Source organism: Sebastes umbrosus, chromosome 14, assembly GCF_015220745.1.
Source record: "Sebastes umbrosus isolate fSebUmb1 chromosome 14, fSebUmb1.pri, whole genome shotgun sequence".
Classification (NCBI taxonomy): domain Eukaryota; kingdom Metazoa; phylum Chordata; class Actinopteri; order Perciformes; family Sebastidae; genus Sebastes; species Sebastes umbrosus.
The window spans coordinates 8,315,312-8,335,923 of NC_051282.1; the positions used below are offsets into that span (position 1 = coordinate 8,315,312).

At 40.4% G+C, this 20,612-nt stretch overlaps 1 protein-coding gene and 1 long non-coding RNA gene across 4 annotated transcripts in view; both read left to right on the forward strand.

Moving 5' to 3' along the window:
- Positions 1-5,093: 5,093 nt before the first annotated feature.
- On the forward strand, positions 5,094-8,679 carry LOC119501975. Its single transcript, XR_005209981.1, has 2 exons — positions 5,094-5,364; positions 8,062-8,679. It is a non-coding gene; the product is annotated as an uncharacterized LOC119501975 (long non-coding RNA).
- Positions 8,680-19,925: 11,246 nt separating this feature from the next.
- LOC119501221 (protein kinase C beta type-like) overlaps positions 19,926-20,612 on the forward strand; it is a 121,683-nt gene continuing 120,996 nt past the window's right edge. For 2 of the 3 annotated variants that reach the window (XR_005209785.1, XM_037791425.1), the window contains exon 1: positions 19,926-20,386. Coding sequence is in view for 2 of the 3 variants with exons in the window: in XM_037791425.1 (XP_037647353.1) it covers positions 20,187-20,386 (200 nt within the window). In the remaining variant the exon portion in view is untranslated. The remainder of the gene's footprint in view (positions 20,387-20,612) is intronic. The other variant, XM_037791424.1, reaches the window with a different exon arrangement.

Sequence of the window (20,612 nt, forward strand, 5' to 3'; positions counted from 1 at the left end):
TGCTATAAAACTTGAACAATAAACAGTTTATTTAATGGCATTATCTGCTCTGCTCTTATCTCCCTTGTGTAGGAAAAGGCTCATTTTCCATTCATTTGAATGAGCAGGCATCCCTTCTGTTGAATGATAACATGATAAACTGTCTGTTTACAAAGTATTGTTCACTGTCCTGCAACCACACAAGCACACAGTCTAGCCCTTATTGATCTCAGTCTTAGTGATTCACTCTCTCTCAGGATTTAACTGGAATTCCTCCCGGACTATCAAGTGTAATGAGGCCATGCAAGTACATTAAACCGAGCAAATGCGCTTCTCCTGTGTGAGGGAGTGATCACGCCCACAGTCTGCTGTCTCTATTCCAAACCATTGTTAAACGTTTGACTTCTCTCAAGGAAGCAAAAGCAACTTCCATGCAGCTTACTTCTTCGTTTGAAAACTATCATTGTGCTGCCACGATTCATATCTAGTGGTTTGTTTTCAGGTAATTGTGTCGAGTGATTCCAAGATATCTGTTGACTCTCTGAGTACACGTGAATAAAAATGTTAGCCTGGAAGTGGACAGATTGCAGGCATCACAGTGTTTTAGTGGGGCACAGTTAAAGACAGCAGAGAGGGTTTTATTCATGTACTTCTATAGAACATTTTTATTATTTCATTGTGTCGTTTTGTACCTGTTTTATATAACTTCTAAGAGGGGTTGTATGTCTAATGAAGCCAACACTTCCTCTCCCATACGTGGATATATGCTACCTGGAGCACTCCGATAGAAACCATGTTAACACCTTATCCAGGTTTCTCAACATTCTCTGTTGGTAGAGGAGAAATGTGTGGCTGAAGATGAAGACAAGACACAGAATCATGTATAGTATAGTATAGTATAGTAATATAGTATAGTATTTTGCATTTCATTTGTACGCCATGTAGTCTGTCTGTACTGTGTCCAATGTAACATGCAATATGCTACGCTTAGATCTAAGAACGTAGAATAAAAAGTGAGAAAAAGCACTTATGGAGGGCGGGATGGGAGATGGATGGGTCCAACAAACACAGGACTTTTAACCAGGAGACACGTATTCGAGACCAGTGTTTTGTTTTGTAACTTACGTTAGTGATGTTGCACTAACGTTACGGTGCTTCCGTACGGATTTTACTTAGTTTACATACTCATTTCAAGCCCAACCGTGATGTTTCTCCTTAACCTAATTAAGTGGTTTTGTTGCCTAAACCTAACTGCGGACGTTACAGTAGTTTTGTTGTGTGGCGTACAAATGACGTTCAAAAAAGGCCTTAAAATGTGCCCTCGTGACACGCAGGACTTCCTTGTAATGTGTTATTGATACGCCTTCCCATGAAATTAGTTTGAAACACCATACCGGGAATAAGATCAAAACCAGGAAACAGGGCTACTTAATTGCATGTAAACACTCTCACACATTAGATAATTACTCCTATTACTACTTCCTTGATATTTTGCTACCACGAGAGTAGATGCCCATTATTCTCACACTACTGCACTACTACTGCTATAATAACAGTACTTCTACTAATCCTACTAGTGCTGCCATTTAATGAGTTATCTCATACATTTGAGTTAACTCTCTGATGTATGTGTTGCAGCATCGATATCTTGGCTCTGCTTCCGCTCGGGACCATCAAAACGAGTGACTTCCAGGAAGACACAAGCACACACAGTTGCAGGCTTACCGTACATCATCCTAATCGTAATTCTAATCTTTCCACTAAACACTTTCTCAGTCATAAGTTAACCTTCGATAAACACACACACAAACCCACATACAAACACACCCCCACACGCACACACACACTCAAACACACACACACACACACCGACATACCACAGCTCTGTGGTCGTCCCCTATTTTCACACTGACTCAGTTTTATGGAGTCATGTGACCTTCTGTCAACGTAGTAGTATCTGGTACTGGGTATTATTTACCCAATAACCCAGAAGAGCATGTCAGTATGTGTGTGCATCTACAGTATACCTTGAAGCCATGACCTATTAAAGGAAACACACACACACATCTGCATAATACACACTTGAGTTTGGAGGTTTTTGATGCTGCACATCTCATTCTTCCAAGCATCATGTTGCATCAGACCTGACATGTTAGCCTACTTAGTGTCGAGCTAAAAACAGCTTTACACAGTAAACCAGTGGCGGCCGGCCAATAGAGGGCCACGGGGCCTGGCCCCACCCACCTTGAGCCACCAAAAAAAAAAAAAAAAATTATAAAATTATTAATTCTAAAAATTATAAAAATTATAAAAATTGTCAATATGTGTGTTTTTGACCTATGGAATATACCCGTAATATTTGTAAAATAGGATAACTGCGCCAAATATCTGCTTTCCTCCTTGAACTCTCTGCTAGTGCACCTCTCAGCTGCTCTGCTGCACGTGCACTTTCTGGGGCCAAATGGATTTGGCCCAAGGAAGGCGGGTCTAATAAGCAATACAGACAATCACTGATTAAAGATATATGATTACAAGCATGAATGACATACAATTCATCCAATCAGCGCCGTAAAAAAGACTTCCGGGAGGGCCAAACTGATTTGGCCCATGGTGTGCGCGCGCACGTTCACGTGTGTCTCTCTCTGTTCTCGTCAGGGCTCATGTCAGTTCTCGCGTGATCTTGTCTTCTCGTCTCTCGCTTCTCTCCACTTCTCTTCTCTCACAGCCCATTTTAACGGCATGACAATGGAACAGCCAAGCACTAGTAGCGCTTTTTGATACCTTTTTTTGCATTGAATCGTACTAGGATGTTTGTTGAAATTGATTGGCCCTACCCAAAAAAAAATCCACCAGCCGCCACTGCAGTAAACTATATATTTTTTTGCTATTTTGACTTTCAAAGAAATGAAATGATGAAATGAAAGTGATGTCAGCGTCATTAAACAAAAAAGGGAATAGTTACTGGTACTTAAACAATGACTCTTTAATGGTAGTCAAATATTTGCTGTCAGTGTTTGTCTGGCCTTTATACTGTGTGCGTGCGTGTTTGACTTTGTTTGGGTGCGTGAAGCCAATAAAAGAGGGAAATGGCACTTCTCTAACGATAATTTAGCATTTCAGAAGAAGAGGATCTATGTAAAGCATTTACAGTAAGTAGACACAGAGGCGCACAAACAGAAACTTTGATTTAATATTGAAATGTTACTCTTCAGAAGGCTCTTTTGGAGTTTCACTTGCGTTTTGGAATCCCATTTGACAGTTGAGGCTTTACAAGTGAAGAGCGTGTGGTGACAGAAAAGTCATGGATCATTAAGCCCCGACTTGTACTGTATGAGATCAGGATTCTGGATTGGCTAATAGTGCACAGTCTGGTGTATTACTCAACACAAAGATATGATGTTGTGGAAGAGCTACAATAACAAAAATGCTAAAAATAATGACCTTTATTTATTAACGAAACCAGTTTCAAAAGTTGATATGAGACCTCTTCACGCCCTGTTTTAGGCTGTGGAAGATTCACACGTTGGTCTCTGTCACAGAGGGGAAAAACACAGGTGTAAGTGATTAAATGAATGATGGCTGAATTCCATTTAGCTGCCCCAGTTTCAGGGTCCTGGTATTGATTGTGCTGGCTCGCTGTCATGATTTACTGGTGCACTTGTTGGTGTTATTAGTAACATCTATGCTATGCCTGCTGTTACAAGTTAACATGTCTGCTGTGGAAAAAGGTCTGAAACTGTAGGTCAAAGGTGGAAAACCACAGAGAATACCATTGGTTTCTAACATGTCCTGAATTAAAAAAAAATAAAGTAATTATAATGGTGCTATTATTCGACTTTTAGGGATAGTTCGACATTTTGGGAAATACACTTAACACTTTAATTTTCTTACTGAGAGTTAGATGAGAAGATTGATACTTCTCTGAGGTTTGTATGGGTTATATGATGTTGGAGCCAGCAGGCAGCTTAGCTTAGCACAGAGACTGGGAACAGGGGGAAACAGGTAGCCTTCTGTCTAAAGGTGACAAAAGCCACCTGCCAAGACCTCTAAAGTTCACCAATTAACACGATATATCTTGTTTGTTTAATCTGTAGCCTGTGTAGCCTACAACTTTGGGGATATGTGCCGGACTATTTTGGCCAGGACCAGTTGCCAGGCAACTAGCACCGACTCCAAGAAGTTAATGGTTAAAGCTTCGGTTATACTTTCCACAAGGACAGGTGCACGGACATGAGCTGACGTGTTTTTTTACTCTGCGGATTTCTCCTCACGGCTAACCGACATTCTCAAAGTTCCTCAAGGTTCGATAGATAGAGGTAGAAAAAAATGGAATATACGCAGATGGGCGAAGACTTGCTGCACGGACCCACAGCGAAGGGCAGTGTCTGATGGTGTGACGTCACTTTGGCCATGCAGACACTCACGACCCTCGCGGATGCGGCAAACCTAAATCACACTTAAAGTGGCAGTAGGCAGCTGGTAGGCGGTGCTTGGTATTTCCTCAACTGATCTATACATGGCTGCCGGGTCACAAACTTTCTCATTTTACAGCCAAACAGTTCACTACAAGATGTTTCTGAAAACATTTGAGGCAAGAAATAGGCGTTACAGTAACAGAATATGTATTCATACGTGATCAGCGCTACCTAGTTTGACTGTTTGATTGCAGTTCACGAGTGATTGACAGCTGCTCAGAGACGGCAAGGCTCCAGCTCAGCTCTGATTGGTTGTTTTCCTCTGCTCTGGGAAATCTTGCAGATGTCGTTAGGAGCACCAGAGGACACCGGAGGACACAGAGGCACAGGATTTTTTTCAGATTACCTGTCTCATGCACTACTGTCAGGATATACTGACCGTTTTATAATTATTTTTTTTTTAATCCTATTTGCTCCAATTCTACCCACTGCAGCTTTAAAGCCAAGACATAGTCCTGCAGATAACCCTGTAAAATAACTAATAATTTAGTTTTTTCATATTTCCATAACTCTCTGATTATATATGTTTTTTCTATATTCACTGTGTTCCACCCTTTTTGTGTATTTTCTTGTGTATTTTGTATTATAAAACAAATATGGCATCTATTTGTATGCCTCACAGTTCTCTACTAGAACTACAATTCCCAAGAGGTGGAGCTTCTACCACCAGGGTGGGCACAGCTGCATTGCATACTGCCAATGATTGGAATGGGATTGTTTATTTCTGCCAGCCTGTCCTCTGTTTGAATCACGTATGCTCCGAAAGCTTAGAATAAAGTGGAATACTGCATAGATCTAAGTGTGCGGTTATCTTTTCTATCATGTTTTGGACTCATTGATTTTTCCAGCACCTTACCAAAGATTAAGACAAGTGTAGCGGTTGTCATCATGCATAACTCTCTGCAAGAAAGTAAATAAGCATGTTTGCAAAAACTATTGAACTATGCCTTTAATTCTTACACTGTATGTCTGGTTAGAATGAAACTAACCATAACTGAAACATCTGCTGACAGGGAAATGACCTCAAGCTATTTTTGTAATTCTTTGTAATTAAAGGTACATGTGTGTCAATTGATGAATTTGCCAGAGAAGAGAGGGTTTTTTTGGGGGGGATTTTAAATATAATGGTTGACACTAAAGAGGAAACAAGAAGAAGTTATGGATCATTGGATGATGTAACAGATAGGCCTACATGTATTTTTAAAATGTGCAGGTGTATCTTTTTTGACATCTAACAAATGTACATGTTTCAATTTCATTTTGATGAATTTGGCAAGCAGCTGCTGTTGATTACTAGTATGAGATGCTTTATTGTATGACAGCATTTAAAATAGGCCAAGACTATAAAGTTTAAAGAGCTGTTGTGAATGCACCAGGATTGATTATAGGAATTCATTCATGTGTGGTTTGTGTGCTATCAGTTTACACAGTATTTTTTATGGTCCTAGAGAGTGCGTCTATCAACTTTACTCCACAGTACAAGAAGGAACACGAGAGCTTACCTGTTTGCTTGAGAATAAAAATCACATTGAAATAAGATTAATAAATATAGTGAGATGTACATTCAGTTGTGCACTGTAGGAAATCTAGAGGAAATCCCAGACAAACAGAAAAGATGGTACATCACAACAAAATGGGTTGTGGAATATTTTGAACATCCCAGACTAATGATATCTAAGTATTTTATTAAGTATTTGAGTTTGGGTGTTTCCTCGAAGCACACTTGTCCGGTGGGAGTGGCGCCTGCTCCCGTCAGTCACAGCAGCGGAGTCTGGGTGGAGAAAAATAAATTATTGCAACTATTAGCTACAGTATTTACTGGGGAAGTACATGTCAAACAGCCAGGCGCCCAGTTCCCACCAGTTTGGGTGGAGCTACTGTGAAAAGTATCTGGTATCCGACTGGTTTTGCTGGTTTTGCTGCTTAAAAAGAGCACTCCTGCTGGGCCGAGCATGCTGAAGAACAGGCCCAATCTAAAAGGCTACTGGGACTAACATCCAGACGTTAGACGGTTAAAATATTTAATTGCATGATTTTCCATGATTAATCACAATTAAACACAAATTAATCACGTTTTTTTTATCTGTTTAAAATGTTAAAGGAGATTTGTTAAGTATTTAATATTCTTATCAACATGGGAGTGGGCAAATATGCTGCTTCATGCAAATGTAAGTATATATTTATTATTGGAAATCAATTAACAACACAAAACGACGACAAATATTGTTCAGAAACCCTCACAGGTACAGGTACAGGTAGGTAAATGCAACTCTATACATGTCATAGTTTGGCTGAGAGGTCAGTGAGCACAGACAGTGTCAGCTCATGGTACAGCATCATGAATGCAACAAGTATGTAGCTCTGTCTCCCTCTAGTGGTCGGTGAGAGTTTAGACACTGGTCTCAAAACCAATAGTACCAGGACTCTATCTATATATTATATGTTTTATCCAGGGCTGTCAATCGATTAAAATATTTTAATCATGATTAATTGCATGATTTTCCATGATTAATCACGATTTAATCGTACATTTTTTATCTGTTCAAAATGTACCTTAAAGGGAGATTTGTCCACTGTTTAATACTCTTATCAACATGGGAGTGGACAAATATGCTTGCTTTATGCAAATGTATGTGTATACTTATTATTGTAAATCAATTAACAACACAAAACGATTACAGATATTGTCCAGAAACCCTCACAGATACTGCATTTAGCATAAAAAATATGCTCAAATCATAACATGACAAACTGCAGCCCGACAGGCAACAACAGCTGTCAGAGTGTCATTGTGCTGACTTCACTATGACTTGCAAATTTGCGTTAACGCGTTATCGTTGCATTAACTTTGCCAGCTCTAGTTTCATGCATTATTATGTGAATAAATACATGATGAAATAGATAAAAATAAATGAATAGACCTCCACATGTGAGAAATTTCTGAAATGATTTGCACATTCGATATCAAGAAATCAAACAGGTTTTCTTTTAGAGCCATGTTTTTTCTGAAAACTGTGTAGAAATACAACAAGCCAGATAGGAAAAGACAACAGTTGGTGCATGGCAGAAGGTGGAAAAGTACTAAAAGATACAGTATATGAGAAATAATGAGGCAAGATTGCTGTATATTAGCTCAAAACTACAACTTGTGGCCACTAGAGTGCACCGTTTTGTCATTTTGGATCAATTTCTGTGTTTCAGAAGATAGAGAAAGCAGAGAGAAAGAGAGAGAGAGAGAGAAGGGTCATAATAAGGTGCTGTGTGGGCGTGTTTTGCTAGATGAGAGATGGAGATCGCCACCAGGCTGAAGGTAGAAAGTCTCTCACTATTTTCTCCCCCTCTCTCTCTCTCTCTTCTCTCTCTCTTCCATGAAATCCAGTCTTCCCTAGAGTATATAAATAGCCGTACTGTACACATTGTAATGAGTGTTTGTTTGTTTCTCTCGGTTCCTTGTTGCTCATATGATGTACAAAGATCAAGGAAGTGTAGCATGTGTGTTCTTGGGTGAAAATATGCTCTCTATCACATATAAGCAGCTCATGCGTAACTACAGTGTCACATTGCGATTGTGTGCAATGAAATACCTGTCTTTTCCTGCTGCGAAAAGGTCAGCATGCATGCCATCGGACGCAGCATGAAGTGATCCCCGGTGGGAAGCCAGTGAGGGACTGTGTTCTCGTCTCTGCGCAGGTGACTCCTACATGGTGGTAGCTGGATGTGAAGGTGTTAATCTCAACCTCCATGCATGGTGAAGCTCACTCTCCGACAGGTGAAACAAAAGCAGCTGGCACAAGTCCACCCGCATCAGAGGAGAGATGTTGTTTACACCCTCCCCGGGCCAACAGTGGGAGTTATAGCAGCAACAAGAACCACAGCGTGAGGGGAACTGGCTGCTCCAATGTGGGAGAAAACGGGAAAATGTGTTGAAAAAATACAAGAATAAAATGCCTTGTGAGCTTCTATTCTTAGCGGGTTTGCCTATACGCAGGTGTGCTGAGACATTCACACACATTCACGAACTTCATTTTGTTATTTTATTCGGCATCTATAGTTTGTCAAACCTCTATTGCCTTGTTGTTCTTTACGGAAACAACGTGATTTCAAGGCCTGCATGTGATCTGTCATGTTTTTCCATTTTGTAATGTTTTTGTTGAACATATGTTATGTTTGGAGAATTTTATTTATATTTTTAATAAGAGGAAGAATAAAGGATGGAAAAAGGTGACTTCTAAAAATATGGTCTTCTTACATGGAATTTCCTGAAATGGGGAAATCTAAAATAAAGCTGTACCCATGCGTCTGTCACGTGTAGATTGTCTTTAGCGACATTTGAAGGTTTAATACACGTAGTGAATATCTGAAACAGATGGATTCTACCCTCATAAAGACAACTGTTATGTAAGCAAAGGTCTTGTGATGACTCATGACTTAAAAAACGAGCCAAATGTTCTTAACTTTAATTTCCAGCAGTCATTTTGTAATAGACTATACTGCAGATATATTTAATTTTTTAAAACCCCATTTTGCTACAGAAGTTAATTTAGTTTGACTTTACAATGAAAACAAAATGAACAATGAAGTTGCCTGAATTCAGCAGATTTTCATCAAACAGTCCAGCATCAACACTTTGTGTGTGTGTGTGTGTGTGTGTGTGTGTGTGAGAGAGCAGCCCTCATGTAGAACCTTGTTTGAAGAAGAAACAGTGAGATTTTGGTCTCGAGCACGGATCCAGAGCTGACCTGTTTGTGCTGCTCCGAGGGAGTAAACAAGATTTCTGGCGGTTTCTTTGACCTCGTTAGTAATGAAGCCGTCAGCCTCTCCCAATGAATCTAAAGCGGGCTGTTGTAAAGAACCACAGCTGCAGATCCTGTAAGCCGCTAAATCTGAAATCATAAATGAGTTTAATAAATATTACTTCGAAATTAAGCTGTAATGCCAAATGTGTTGATGGGACAGGAGGGGCTAGCATATTGATTTACAGTGTATTCATGAGATATTCTATGATAATAGAAATTCTATACCCTTGTTGTGATCTTTCATTCAAAACATACAAAGAATTGCCTCAACTGGGCAGTATGCTATCTTATTCAGTATTTAAATTAGAGGTTAGATATACATTTAAATAAGCAGAGTGAAAATATGCATAGTAGGCGTGTCACAATATACCGATATTGATGATAACCGTGATATCTTAAAAATCAAATATTCATATAATGTTAATAATACACATATGATAATATCCTGAAAATAGTCCTCTTAAATCACGCTTTTGTACAGTTAGGGTTAGAGACTCTCTTTCTCCACTTCCTCTTATTTTGAGTGTAATTAATTTGCCAAAAAAAGAGACAAAACGCACAATAAAAAAAGTTGAAGATGAATTTGACTGATAGCATTATTTTATTTACCAAATTTTCCATAGATATCGTGATAATATTGTTACTATCGTTAATTATTTTGGCCACGATAATCTTGCTGTGAAAATCTGACATTGTCACAGCCCTAATATTTGATGCTCATGTTTATTAACCGGTCTCCAAGATTTACAGTGAAAAATATGATCATTTCAGCATCCAAGGACATAATGCCAGTCTCCAATGTAGCTATTGTCTTGTTGTAAATGTTGTAAACTTCTTGTTGCCCCACAACACACACACACACAGAATCAAAAATAATCAATTACAATTGAGCCTTTTAACAATTTTAAACAGATCTCTGTTTACTGGAACACACACCGTCCACCCGTATGCTGCCTGTGCTGCTCGAGGTGTCAAACAGAAGCACAGCACACATGCGGACACAATCACACAGACAGCTTCACACATGTTCTGCACAATGAATACATTTTTGCGACCACACACATTCACGCACTCGTACACACAGTCAGAAAGAGAGAAGTGCAGATATGCAAATGGCGTATGAAAGCAGAAGAATGAGCTCTGTGTGTGGTTTAAGATCAATGATTTTTGAGCCGCATTTTAACAACTCTTATTATGACAGAGAGAGAGAGAGAGAGAAGGGTGCAGAATGAGACAGAGGAGAGATTAGAGAGGGAGATAGAGAGAGAGGCAGAAAGGAATAGAGTCATTAGAGACATACAAAAGTTACATAAGTGAGGTAATTGTGCTTGTAAGTGTGGGTTTGCTGCATACCTTTAGTTAAACCTGTGTGTGTGTACAAGTCTATGGACTTAGAGGTACAAAATGTGTTTGTGTGTGTGTGTGTAAGGGTTACAGCTTCAAAGTGGTGTAGTTGTGCTAATGGCCGGATGCATGTGTGAGTGTATGTGGAAGGGTGGAGAGTGTGTGTACATTTCCTCTATGTTTTTAGCCAGAAATAGATGCAGAAATGGAGGTATTGTGTTTTATATGAAGGTAAAATCAATCAAAGAACTCAGGAAAGACAAGTGATCAAAACTCAATACAGCCTTTAGCAGCATAGTTAGTGTGTGAGGTTACAGTATGTGCATGCACTCGTGTGGCTTTATTTGTGCGTCAGAGTGCGTTCTGTGCTGAAGTCACTGGATGACGAAGGAAACAACAGGTTTATATAACATCTCCCTCCCTTTGTGGGAGAAAAAGATGAGGGAAAAAAGGACCATGGGATTGCAGAAGAAATATGCTCAGAGATAGAAAGGTGGAAGATGGAGTATTGAGACAGAAAATGATGAGAAATCTGCACAGAGAGAGAGACAGAGAAGACAGGGGTGATCTTTTGAAAGATTGGACACATGAGAGAAATGGAAAGAGATGGAAAATTAAGAAAAACAGTTGTAGATCACAGGGGAGAGACACACATGAGGGAGAGAAACACCCGCATTGTACTATTAATCTTAAATTATCACCTATCAGATTGTAGTTTATTAAAAAAAACTCACTTATTTTGGCATTAACTCTTCTTAATTTCTTCTTTGTAACTGCTTTCCTGCAGTTACATCTACTTGTGTTTCAGTCAGCTGTTTCGTACATTTCCCAGAATGCTTTTCAACAAACCCCAGAAAACAGGCATAGGTTGTGTTCAAAATCGTATATGAATAGAGCCATAAAGTCATTGCACACAGGTGTAACTCATAACGTTATGAGGGTGCATAGGGATACCTAGGGATAACAAAATGGAACAGAGCCTTCGGTCATTATTTACACCTGTAACGTTATTTCTGTAGCTCTGAGAAGTTCAAATATCAGAGTGATAGTGTAAACAAAGAGAGAGGGTGAGAGTGATGGCACGTTAAGAGTAAGTCAGTAACAAAGTAATATGTTAGCATGGGATGGTTAAAATGGCAGTAGGCAGTATATTTTTGGCATCATTGTGCAAAAATTCCATAATAACCTTTCAGCATATTGTAATTCAAGTGTTCTGAGAGAAACTAGACTTCTGCTCCTCCACATGGCTCTGTATTCAGGCTTTAGAAAATCTAGCCTGTGACGGGAGACTTTGACCAATCACAGAGAGCGTTCCTATTGGCTGTGCTCCAGTCATGTGACCGGAACTTGGCGTTCCTTCAACTGATCTCAACACATGAGATCGCGTCACAAACTTTCTCATTTTACAGCTAAACAGTGCACTAAAAGATGACTCTGAAAACATTTGAGGCAAGAAATAGGCATTACAGTAACAGAATATTGATTAATATTTGATCAGCGCGGCCTAGTTTGACCGTTTGATCGGAGTTTGCGAGTGATTGACAGCCGGCTCTCATAGACGGCAGCTGAACGGCAGACCTCAGATCAGTTCTGACTGGTTGTTTTCCTCCGGTATGTGAAATCTTGCAGATGCTGTTAGGAGCACCGGAGGACACAGAGGCACATGATTTTTTTCAGGTTACCTGTGTCATGTACTACTGTCAGGATATAGCAACCGTTTTAATAAAAATAACTTTTTTTAATCATATTTGCTCCAATCTCGCCTACTTCAGCTTTAATCACATGATTGTCCATAGTTAATTGTGATTAAATCGCAAATTAATCACACATTTTTTATCTGTTCAAAATGTACCTTAAAGGGAGATTTGTCAAGCATTTAATACTCTTATCAACATGGGAGTGGACAAATATGCTGCTTTATGCAAATGTATGTATTTATAATTTGAAATCAATCAACAACACAAAACAATGACAAATAGTGACCAGAAACCTTCACAGGTACTGCATTTTGCATAAAAAATATGCTCAACTCATAACATGGCAAACTGAAGCCCAACAGGCAACAACAGCTGTCAGTGTGCTCACTCGACTTTGACTTGCCCCAAACTGCATGAGATTATCATAAAGTGGGCATGTCTGTAAAGGGGAGACTCTGGGGTACCCATAGAACCTATTTTCATTCACATATCTGGAGGTCAGAGGTCAAGGGACACCTTTGGAAATGGCTATGCCAGTTTTTCCTCGCCATGATATGGCCAGTACCAATGGATTCCTTAGGTTTTGTAGTTTGATATGATGCCAGTATCTTCACTCTAGCTTTAAAACTGAGCCTGCTACAACCTATAAGTTATTGACGCAAGTTGCGTTAATGCGTTAAAGAAATTAGTGGCGTTAAAACGAATTTGCATTAACGCGTTATTATCGCGTTAACTTTGACAGCCCTAATAGTTAAAATGAACCCTTTCTGGCAGAAAAAATACCCCGAAGGCAAAATTCTCCAATGGTCAAAAGAGTGATTTAGAGTGATTTGATGTGATTTTGGTGATGATAACATCAGCGACATATCTGCTGTCATCTACTTCTTATCGGACATTCAAGCTGGCTCGCCGGCATAGATGTTCGCCCTAGTTCAATAGCAGGGGAATAGTTACATCACACCCTGTGTATTGATGAAATTGAAAGAGATCAGCGGCTTATGGTGCCAAATGATGGGTCACTGTGTCACAGTCTATACATACACACAGGCCAAGCCAGGTACTCACAGGGTATATGGTTACGTCACTACCAGTGTCTCTTGATACCTGCTGCAAATGAGCTGGGAGCTAAATCTACAGTAGCCTAAACCTTGTATTGATGAGACTTGGGGTGAACTGCACACACTGTTATCCGCTGTGCAGCTAAATCAATCTCATCTAGGTCATTCACTGCCAGCTGACTGCCACCATGTGTGTGTGTGTGTGTGTGTGTGTGTGTGTGTGTGTGTGTGTGTGTTCAGTATGGACCAGTCGGGACTATGTGTCACTGTCCTGAAATGAAATTCTGTGGCCTGAAACAGGTGGAAGATCAATACTACTACTATATCCGAATGTTTATGTCTTGTTTATAATTTTTGCTGTATGTATATGAAGGATATGTAGTCATTGCCACAGTCAGACCCCCCTGTCCCCTGCATCATATCCCATATTCATTCCTCTACACTGAGAGATGCAGATGGTTAAGTAGGTTTCTTGGCTCTTTCTATGAAGCATCATACTCCCAGATCAAATGACTCAGGAAGTCGTATAATTTAATACCTTTAAATGCATCTTGGAAAACTTTGTGACACGAAATTCATCCAACAATCACAGATGATGATCCTCCAAAATCCCTTTAGAAAGCAAAAGTCTTAAGATGAGTCACAACTCAGCAACTGTGCTTGCTTTCAGTGCCAGCACTCAGACTTAAAGACTCTGTGTTTTTGTCCCTCTCCAAATGGGAGATATCTCTTTTTGGAAATGAGCACTTCAATTTCAAATATTGAACGTCATTCTTTGTGTTTACTGTTGGCTGTACAGTGTATATCGTGGATCTAAGAAATGCCGTTTATTCTGCTGTTCCATACTCAGTGTTTGCATAACTTGCTCCAGATAAAAGTGAATCTTAAAATGGAACGTGTATCGTCATTTTGCATGTAAATGAGAGCAGTTTGAGCTTTTAATGGACATTTCAAACACATGTTAAATGTTGGTTTCAGATTGAGGTCCGATTGGCACAATCTGCAGATGCAGTTCTGTAGTGTAATGCAGCTGTCTGTTACAAGACAAAGTTTACACAGTAAAAATGTCAGGACTTTCCACCAATCAGTTCTTGACTTCGAGTGTTGAAAACATGAAACTCACAAGTTCCATTTGAAGGAAGTGTTGGATAACATGATGATAAACAGTATATACAGGAGATTTTGCCATTATGTTAATTCTAAGATATCTACGTATTGCTTTATCTGTGGGTGTATTAGACCAATGCGGACAATATTAGAAATCAATGAGCAGGACTGCATGGAAATACTGGATTTTTATATGATTTTGGAACCACTGTGCAACCCTGTCTCCTAGAAATTACTTTTAAAAGATATGTTAACCATTTTTTCAAGTGTATCTCAATACAGCACTGATATGGGTTTGTGTGAATTGAAAGGGTTATTGCTGTAATTGTGGGAATGCTGATTCAGGATTCCCAGTTTTGTTCTTCTAAGGTTTATTCAACTTCTTCAACTTCTTCAACTATTTCTTCCGTACGTTTTTTGCTGTTTAACTAGTCCTGCATACTTTCAGCTACAGAAACCGTTCAACTATCAAAATATTCAGCTCTTTAAGGACATAAGTGCTATGACTTGTCTTGTTTCAACTATTTATACTTTTTAAAATATTAAGCTTTTTCCACATTTTTGTTACAATGTAACTTCAAATCCTCATAAACCTACTCCACTTTGAAATGCTACTGCTTCTGCATACTTTCAGCTAAAGACTTCATTTAAACTTTAAACGGGTTACAAGTCTTTGAACTAATAAGCTATGATTCAGCTTTTTGATAACTTTTACAGTTTTTCATTTATCGCAGTTTACGTTTTATTAAATTTTCAGACCGTTTCCGATTTTATAATGGGTGTGTATTGCGTGGATCGTTAAGGGCTAGAGCACGTGACATCATCGCTAGAGTGGAGCACAGCTTAAAAATCTTTTGAAAATGATCCGAACAAATTGCTCCCTAGCCCACAACTTCCATTCATCATACACAATTAATACATCAAAACGTAGTTATATTTGTGCTGGTTCGCAGTCATGTAGCTTTGGAATCAGTCGGACTTACACATTTGGCGATACATGCCTGGAAGTGAGAGCAACTCCCGGCTACCTTCCCATAGGGGCCCATATTAAATTTCACACAATTTTTGGGATCAGAGAAAAACGTTTCTACTTTTCGAAACTGCCGCCGAGGTCACATTTTTTACACTACTACTACTACTAATACTACTAACACTACTACTACAGCTGCTGCTCCTTCTGCTACTACTACTACTACTACTACTACTACTAAAACTACTACTACAGCTGCTGCTCCTTCTGCTACTACTACTACTACTACTACAGCTGCTGCTCCTTCTACTTCTACTAGTACGATTACTACTACTATTGCTACTGCTCCTGCTACTACTGCTTTTGCTACTAATACTACTGCTACTACTACTACTCCTTGCGATGTTACTGCTACCACTACTGCTACTACTGTTACTGCTATTAATACTACTGCTGCTACTATTACTAGTGATGTTACTGCTACAACTACTGCTACTACTGTTACTGCTACTACTATTGATGTTACTACTACTACTACTGCTACTTTACACCCAAATACCACTTTCTGTGTAACGACTTATAGTTTTTAAAGGTTCAGTTCTGTTCTGCCTGTGACGGCCTGTTTCTATGGCCAGGCTGTGTCCACTCAATAGTTGTCTATCAATCAGGTACTCTGCCACAGTTTGCTCTCTGTTTAGGGTCAAATAGAATTTTGATTTACTTTGTGATTTGGTGGTGTCGTTCCAATATTTTATATAATTTTCTTTTTGTTTTGAGATGTAAACCTCAATATAGCCTACATCAGAGAGAATAAAACACGATGGGTGGAATGGAGAGTTTAGGGGTGACCATAAGTGAAGCAAAGGATATAATTGACTGTGGGGAAAGTGGACCAGGCAGAAAGTGTCTGGTCAGTTTCCTCCCAAAAACAAGACTGATGAAAAGAATATGAAAGCTGGATAATGTAGGGGTTAACTAAATCTGAAGGGAGGCAGTAATTCAACATCACAGATGCAAGCTGCCCTTAAACACAAAAGAAGAAGAACATTTTCCAAGCTTTTTGCGTTTGACGCCAGGACTTCCGAGTGCCCCTGAACGCCTCAATGCCAGTGTGTTCCAATACGAGTACTTCTGTACGTACACTTACTATTTTGAGTGCATAAGTGCGTTCACACTGGGAAGTACGGCAAAATGCAGTGCACTCAAAGTACCCGGATGTTGTACTCAGAACGGTCAGATCGTTGAGTGTGGAACGCTGGACACTTTGCACACTCAACTGTCGCCATCTTGGCTACGTAGCGGAAGGGGCGGAGCCACGACCACTATTCAAACATACGTAGAGAACAGAATAAAACAATACAATACGTAAACATACCGGTGCATTTTCAGCCAACAGGAGGACACATCGTAGGCGTAGGCGACGACGTTGGAAACGTAATTTCCACTCTGCTTTCATTTTTTTTCAGAAGATATTTTCGCGGGTAGCGAGCCGCTGTCAAATGTTGCGATCGTCATTTCCGGTCAGTGCGCCGCAGAGTATTCGATTTGAGACGACCCTACTCCGCTGAAATGTACGCACTACTCAAGTGAGCACAGAGTACACACAGTGCACTACATTGAAGTGTACTTCTGGAAGTACGTGGATTGTCTTTTCTGGTAAGTGTCAGTTGGACTCTCTGCTAAATGTTAATGTTTTCAATATTTGAAATACATGTTTAGAGTTTTAAACATGCATTGAAATTAGTTTGTGACTCATACAGAACTCAAACATGAAGAGAAAGGTAACATGTTTCAATGCAACGATGCTAACGCTAGCATAGTGGCTAACGCTAACTTTAACTGCCAAAACACAACTAGTTACAGGTACAGTATTTTGTTTTCACTCTTCAACTCAACTAACGCTGGGAAATGTAACATGTAAAGAAATGAACTACTAACATTCATGTTGTTTGCTGTGGTGGACTGCTAGCTAGACACCAGCTAATCCTTGACGTCAGTTAAGAACAACCTAACTTAGAACACCGTTGATGCTCGTCTCTGGCTTAGTTTTTACCAGCAGTGTTAGCTGTTAGCAGCATTCAGTTATTAAAGGGACTGTTTGTAACTTTTTAAGCGTATAAATGTACCGGGTCGGGACACACGCTCGCATATGCGCGCTCGCACATATCCAGAGCCCCTCCTCCTCTAACTAGCTCTCTAGCTAATCTTTGATGTCAGTTAAAGCTGAAGTAGGCGAGATTGGAGCAAATATGATTAAAAAAAAGTTATTTTTAAAAAACAGTCGCTATATCCTGACAGTAGTTCAAGAAACAGGTAACCTGAAAAAAATCATGTGCCTCTGTGTCCTCCGGTGCTCCTAACGGCATCTACAAGATTTCACATACCGAAGGAAAACAAGCAGTAAGAGTTGATCTGCTGTCCATCTGCTGTCTATGAGAGCCAAGAGTCAATCACTCGCGAACTCTGACCAAACGGTCAAACTAGGCAGCGCTGATCAAATATGAAACAATATTATGTTACTGTAATGCCTATTTCTCGACTCAAATGTTTTCAGAATCATCTTGTAGTGCACGGTTTAGCTATAATATGACAAAGTTTGTGACGCCGCCACCATTGTTAAATCTGGTGAAGGAACGCCAAGTTCTGGTCACATGACCGGAGCACAGCCACTAGGAACGCCTTCTCAATGAAATGACCTGCGATTTGTCAGTCTCCCGTCACAGGCTCGATTTTCTAAAGCCTGAAAACAGAGCCATGAGGAGGTGCAGAGTTCTAGTTATCTCTCAGAACATTGAATTACAATATGCTGAAAGGTTATTATGAAATTTTTGCCTAATGATACCAAAAATGTACCCCCTACTGCCACTTTAAGAACCAGCTAACTAGGAACACTGTTGATGCTCGTCTCTGGTTTAGTTTTTACCAGCAGTGTTAGCTGTTAGCAGCATTCAGTTAGGTAACATTAAGGCAAACATACATTTTTAATATGTTAGCAGGATGCTGAATAGGTACAATAACCAACAGCCTAACCATTTCAATGTCTGTATAGTTTTAAGATACACTTGTGACCAAAAAAGTGAAGCTGACTTTTTAATTTCTAGGAGGTTACAATGTGATGAAACAAGTTGATTTAAAGGGACTGTTTGTAACTTCTTACACGTATAAATCACCCGGGTCGGTGTCCCATGCGCGCTCGTGTGTGGCTACGCTTTTCAGACAAGACTCCAACACAAACTACACGGAAGCACCAAAACCGCAAAGCTCTATCTGGTGAAGCCCGTCTTGCAAAACAGTGTTGGCCGCGGTCGCAGGACGCAGGGGAGACAGTAGCTTTGGTCTCCAGGACCGGAGTCTCTGCTGTACTCTGCTCCTCTGCCTACTTGGCTTCACTCAGCTCGCTCCACCTCACGTGCATGCGCGCACACTACACACTGCAGAAGACTTCGTAGCTCTGAGAATATCTAGTAAATGTACTGCGGACGTTTGTGCAGAAATAACTGCTGCAGCTCCTCCGGACCAACAGAGGTTTTCCATGTCTTGTGAAGTGACGGGGCTCCGCAGCGAGAAACTTTATCGTCTCCGACCGGGTGAAAGTGTCTCCGCTGTTCCCTCTGGCCGCGGTCGGGACGCTGAAGCAGGAAAAGCCAACACTAGGATCAGCAGTGATTCATGGAGAGACCCTCATCTGGTCAGCTAACATTACTGCCAAGCAGGTGAAATATAGAGTGATAGTGTGGTTTTAGCTGACGTGTGTCGCCTCACTGTTTTGAGCAATGCTCGTTCAGGTATATTTAGAGCGAGCACAAGCTCGAGCCCAACGCTGACTTCTGTTGACTTAATGGCCACAGGTGTCGCTGTTAACAAGCATTTCTGATTCTTACAAACAGTCCCTTTAATGTAGGCTATTTCACTTTCAGGATTAAAATCACATATAGGCCTATATGGTGATAAGATTTCATCCATATCGCCCACTCCCCAAGGCAACATAAACTCACATCACAAATAAAAATCACTACAGGCTTTCACTAAAGCAGATGATCTTCAGATGTTAAATATTAGCATTATATTTATCAGGCTATGACACAGGAAAGAATGACAAGGTAAAAAAAAAAAGATATTCCCATTTCTTAATACAGGTTTTGTTTAGATGTCTGATAGGCAAAAGCACCCATTCAGCTTTGTGATTTCAAAGTCACATTGGAGGAGCTAATTAAATTGCTCTTTTTTTAAAGTGTCAGTGCGTAGAGAGATAAATGTGCTTTTATACAGTGCAGACTCTCCAAATAAATCTGAAATGTCAAGGTAAAGCAAGGAAGTAAAGACCCCCCCTTCTCTCTCTCTCTCTCTGCTTCTCTCTCTCTGTCTCTGGCTCTCTCTCTCTTCTCGCTCTCTCTGTTTCTCTTCTCTCTCTCTCTGTTTCTCTCTCTCTCTCTCTGTTTCTCCCTCTCTCTCTCTCTCTCTCTCTTTCTCTCTCTCTCTCTCTCTCTCTCTCTCTTGTAGTCACCGGCTGTCTGAGCGCTCAGAGTTAAAGGAGGAAGCGGAGAGAGAGCAGCAGCTCAGCGGCAGCTCGTCTACTCGACTGAAGGAACCCAAACAAACTCTACCGACAGCAGACCACCATCACCAGCTCATCTCTACACTGCAGTTTTTAAACTCCTCTACTCGGAGCAAGCGACTTTTTGCATCCTCAGAGGCGCCACTAACTCGCGTTGGTTCAGTTAAAGTATAAGAAGAAACCACAGCCAGTGTAGTCCGAGAGAATGGCAGACTCTGCTGCGGTGACGGCGGCGGCGGCGGGCAACAACAGCGACGGAGAGGACGGACCCAGCGAGCCCATGCGGGGCTTCGCGCGCCAGGGAGCCCTCCGCCAGAAGAACGTGTTCGAGGTGAAGGACCACAAATTCATCGCGCGCTTCTTCAAGCAGCCCACCTTCTGCAGCCACTGCACCGACTTCATCTGGTGAGGATGAGAGGACACACAGGGAGGGATGTGGAGGGAGATCATAATAATCTCAATTAGCCTCTAATGATTTCATTGGTGCAGAAAGAGAAAGATATCATTAATTGTTTATTTAAATGTCTAAACTATTTAAGTTTAGATGGAATAGGCCTGTATAGGGAGAAAAACGACAGAACAAGTTTAGTTCATGATTTAATGACAATTAAAGTGAGAGAGATGTTGCCCA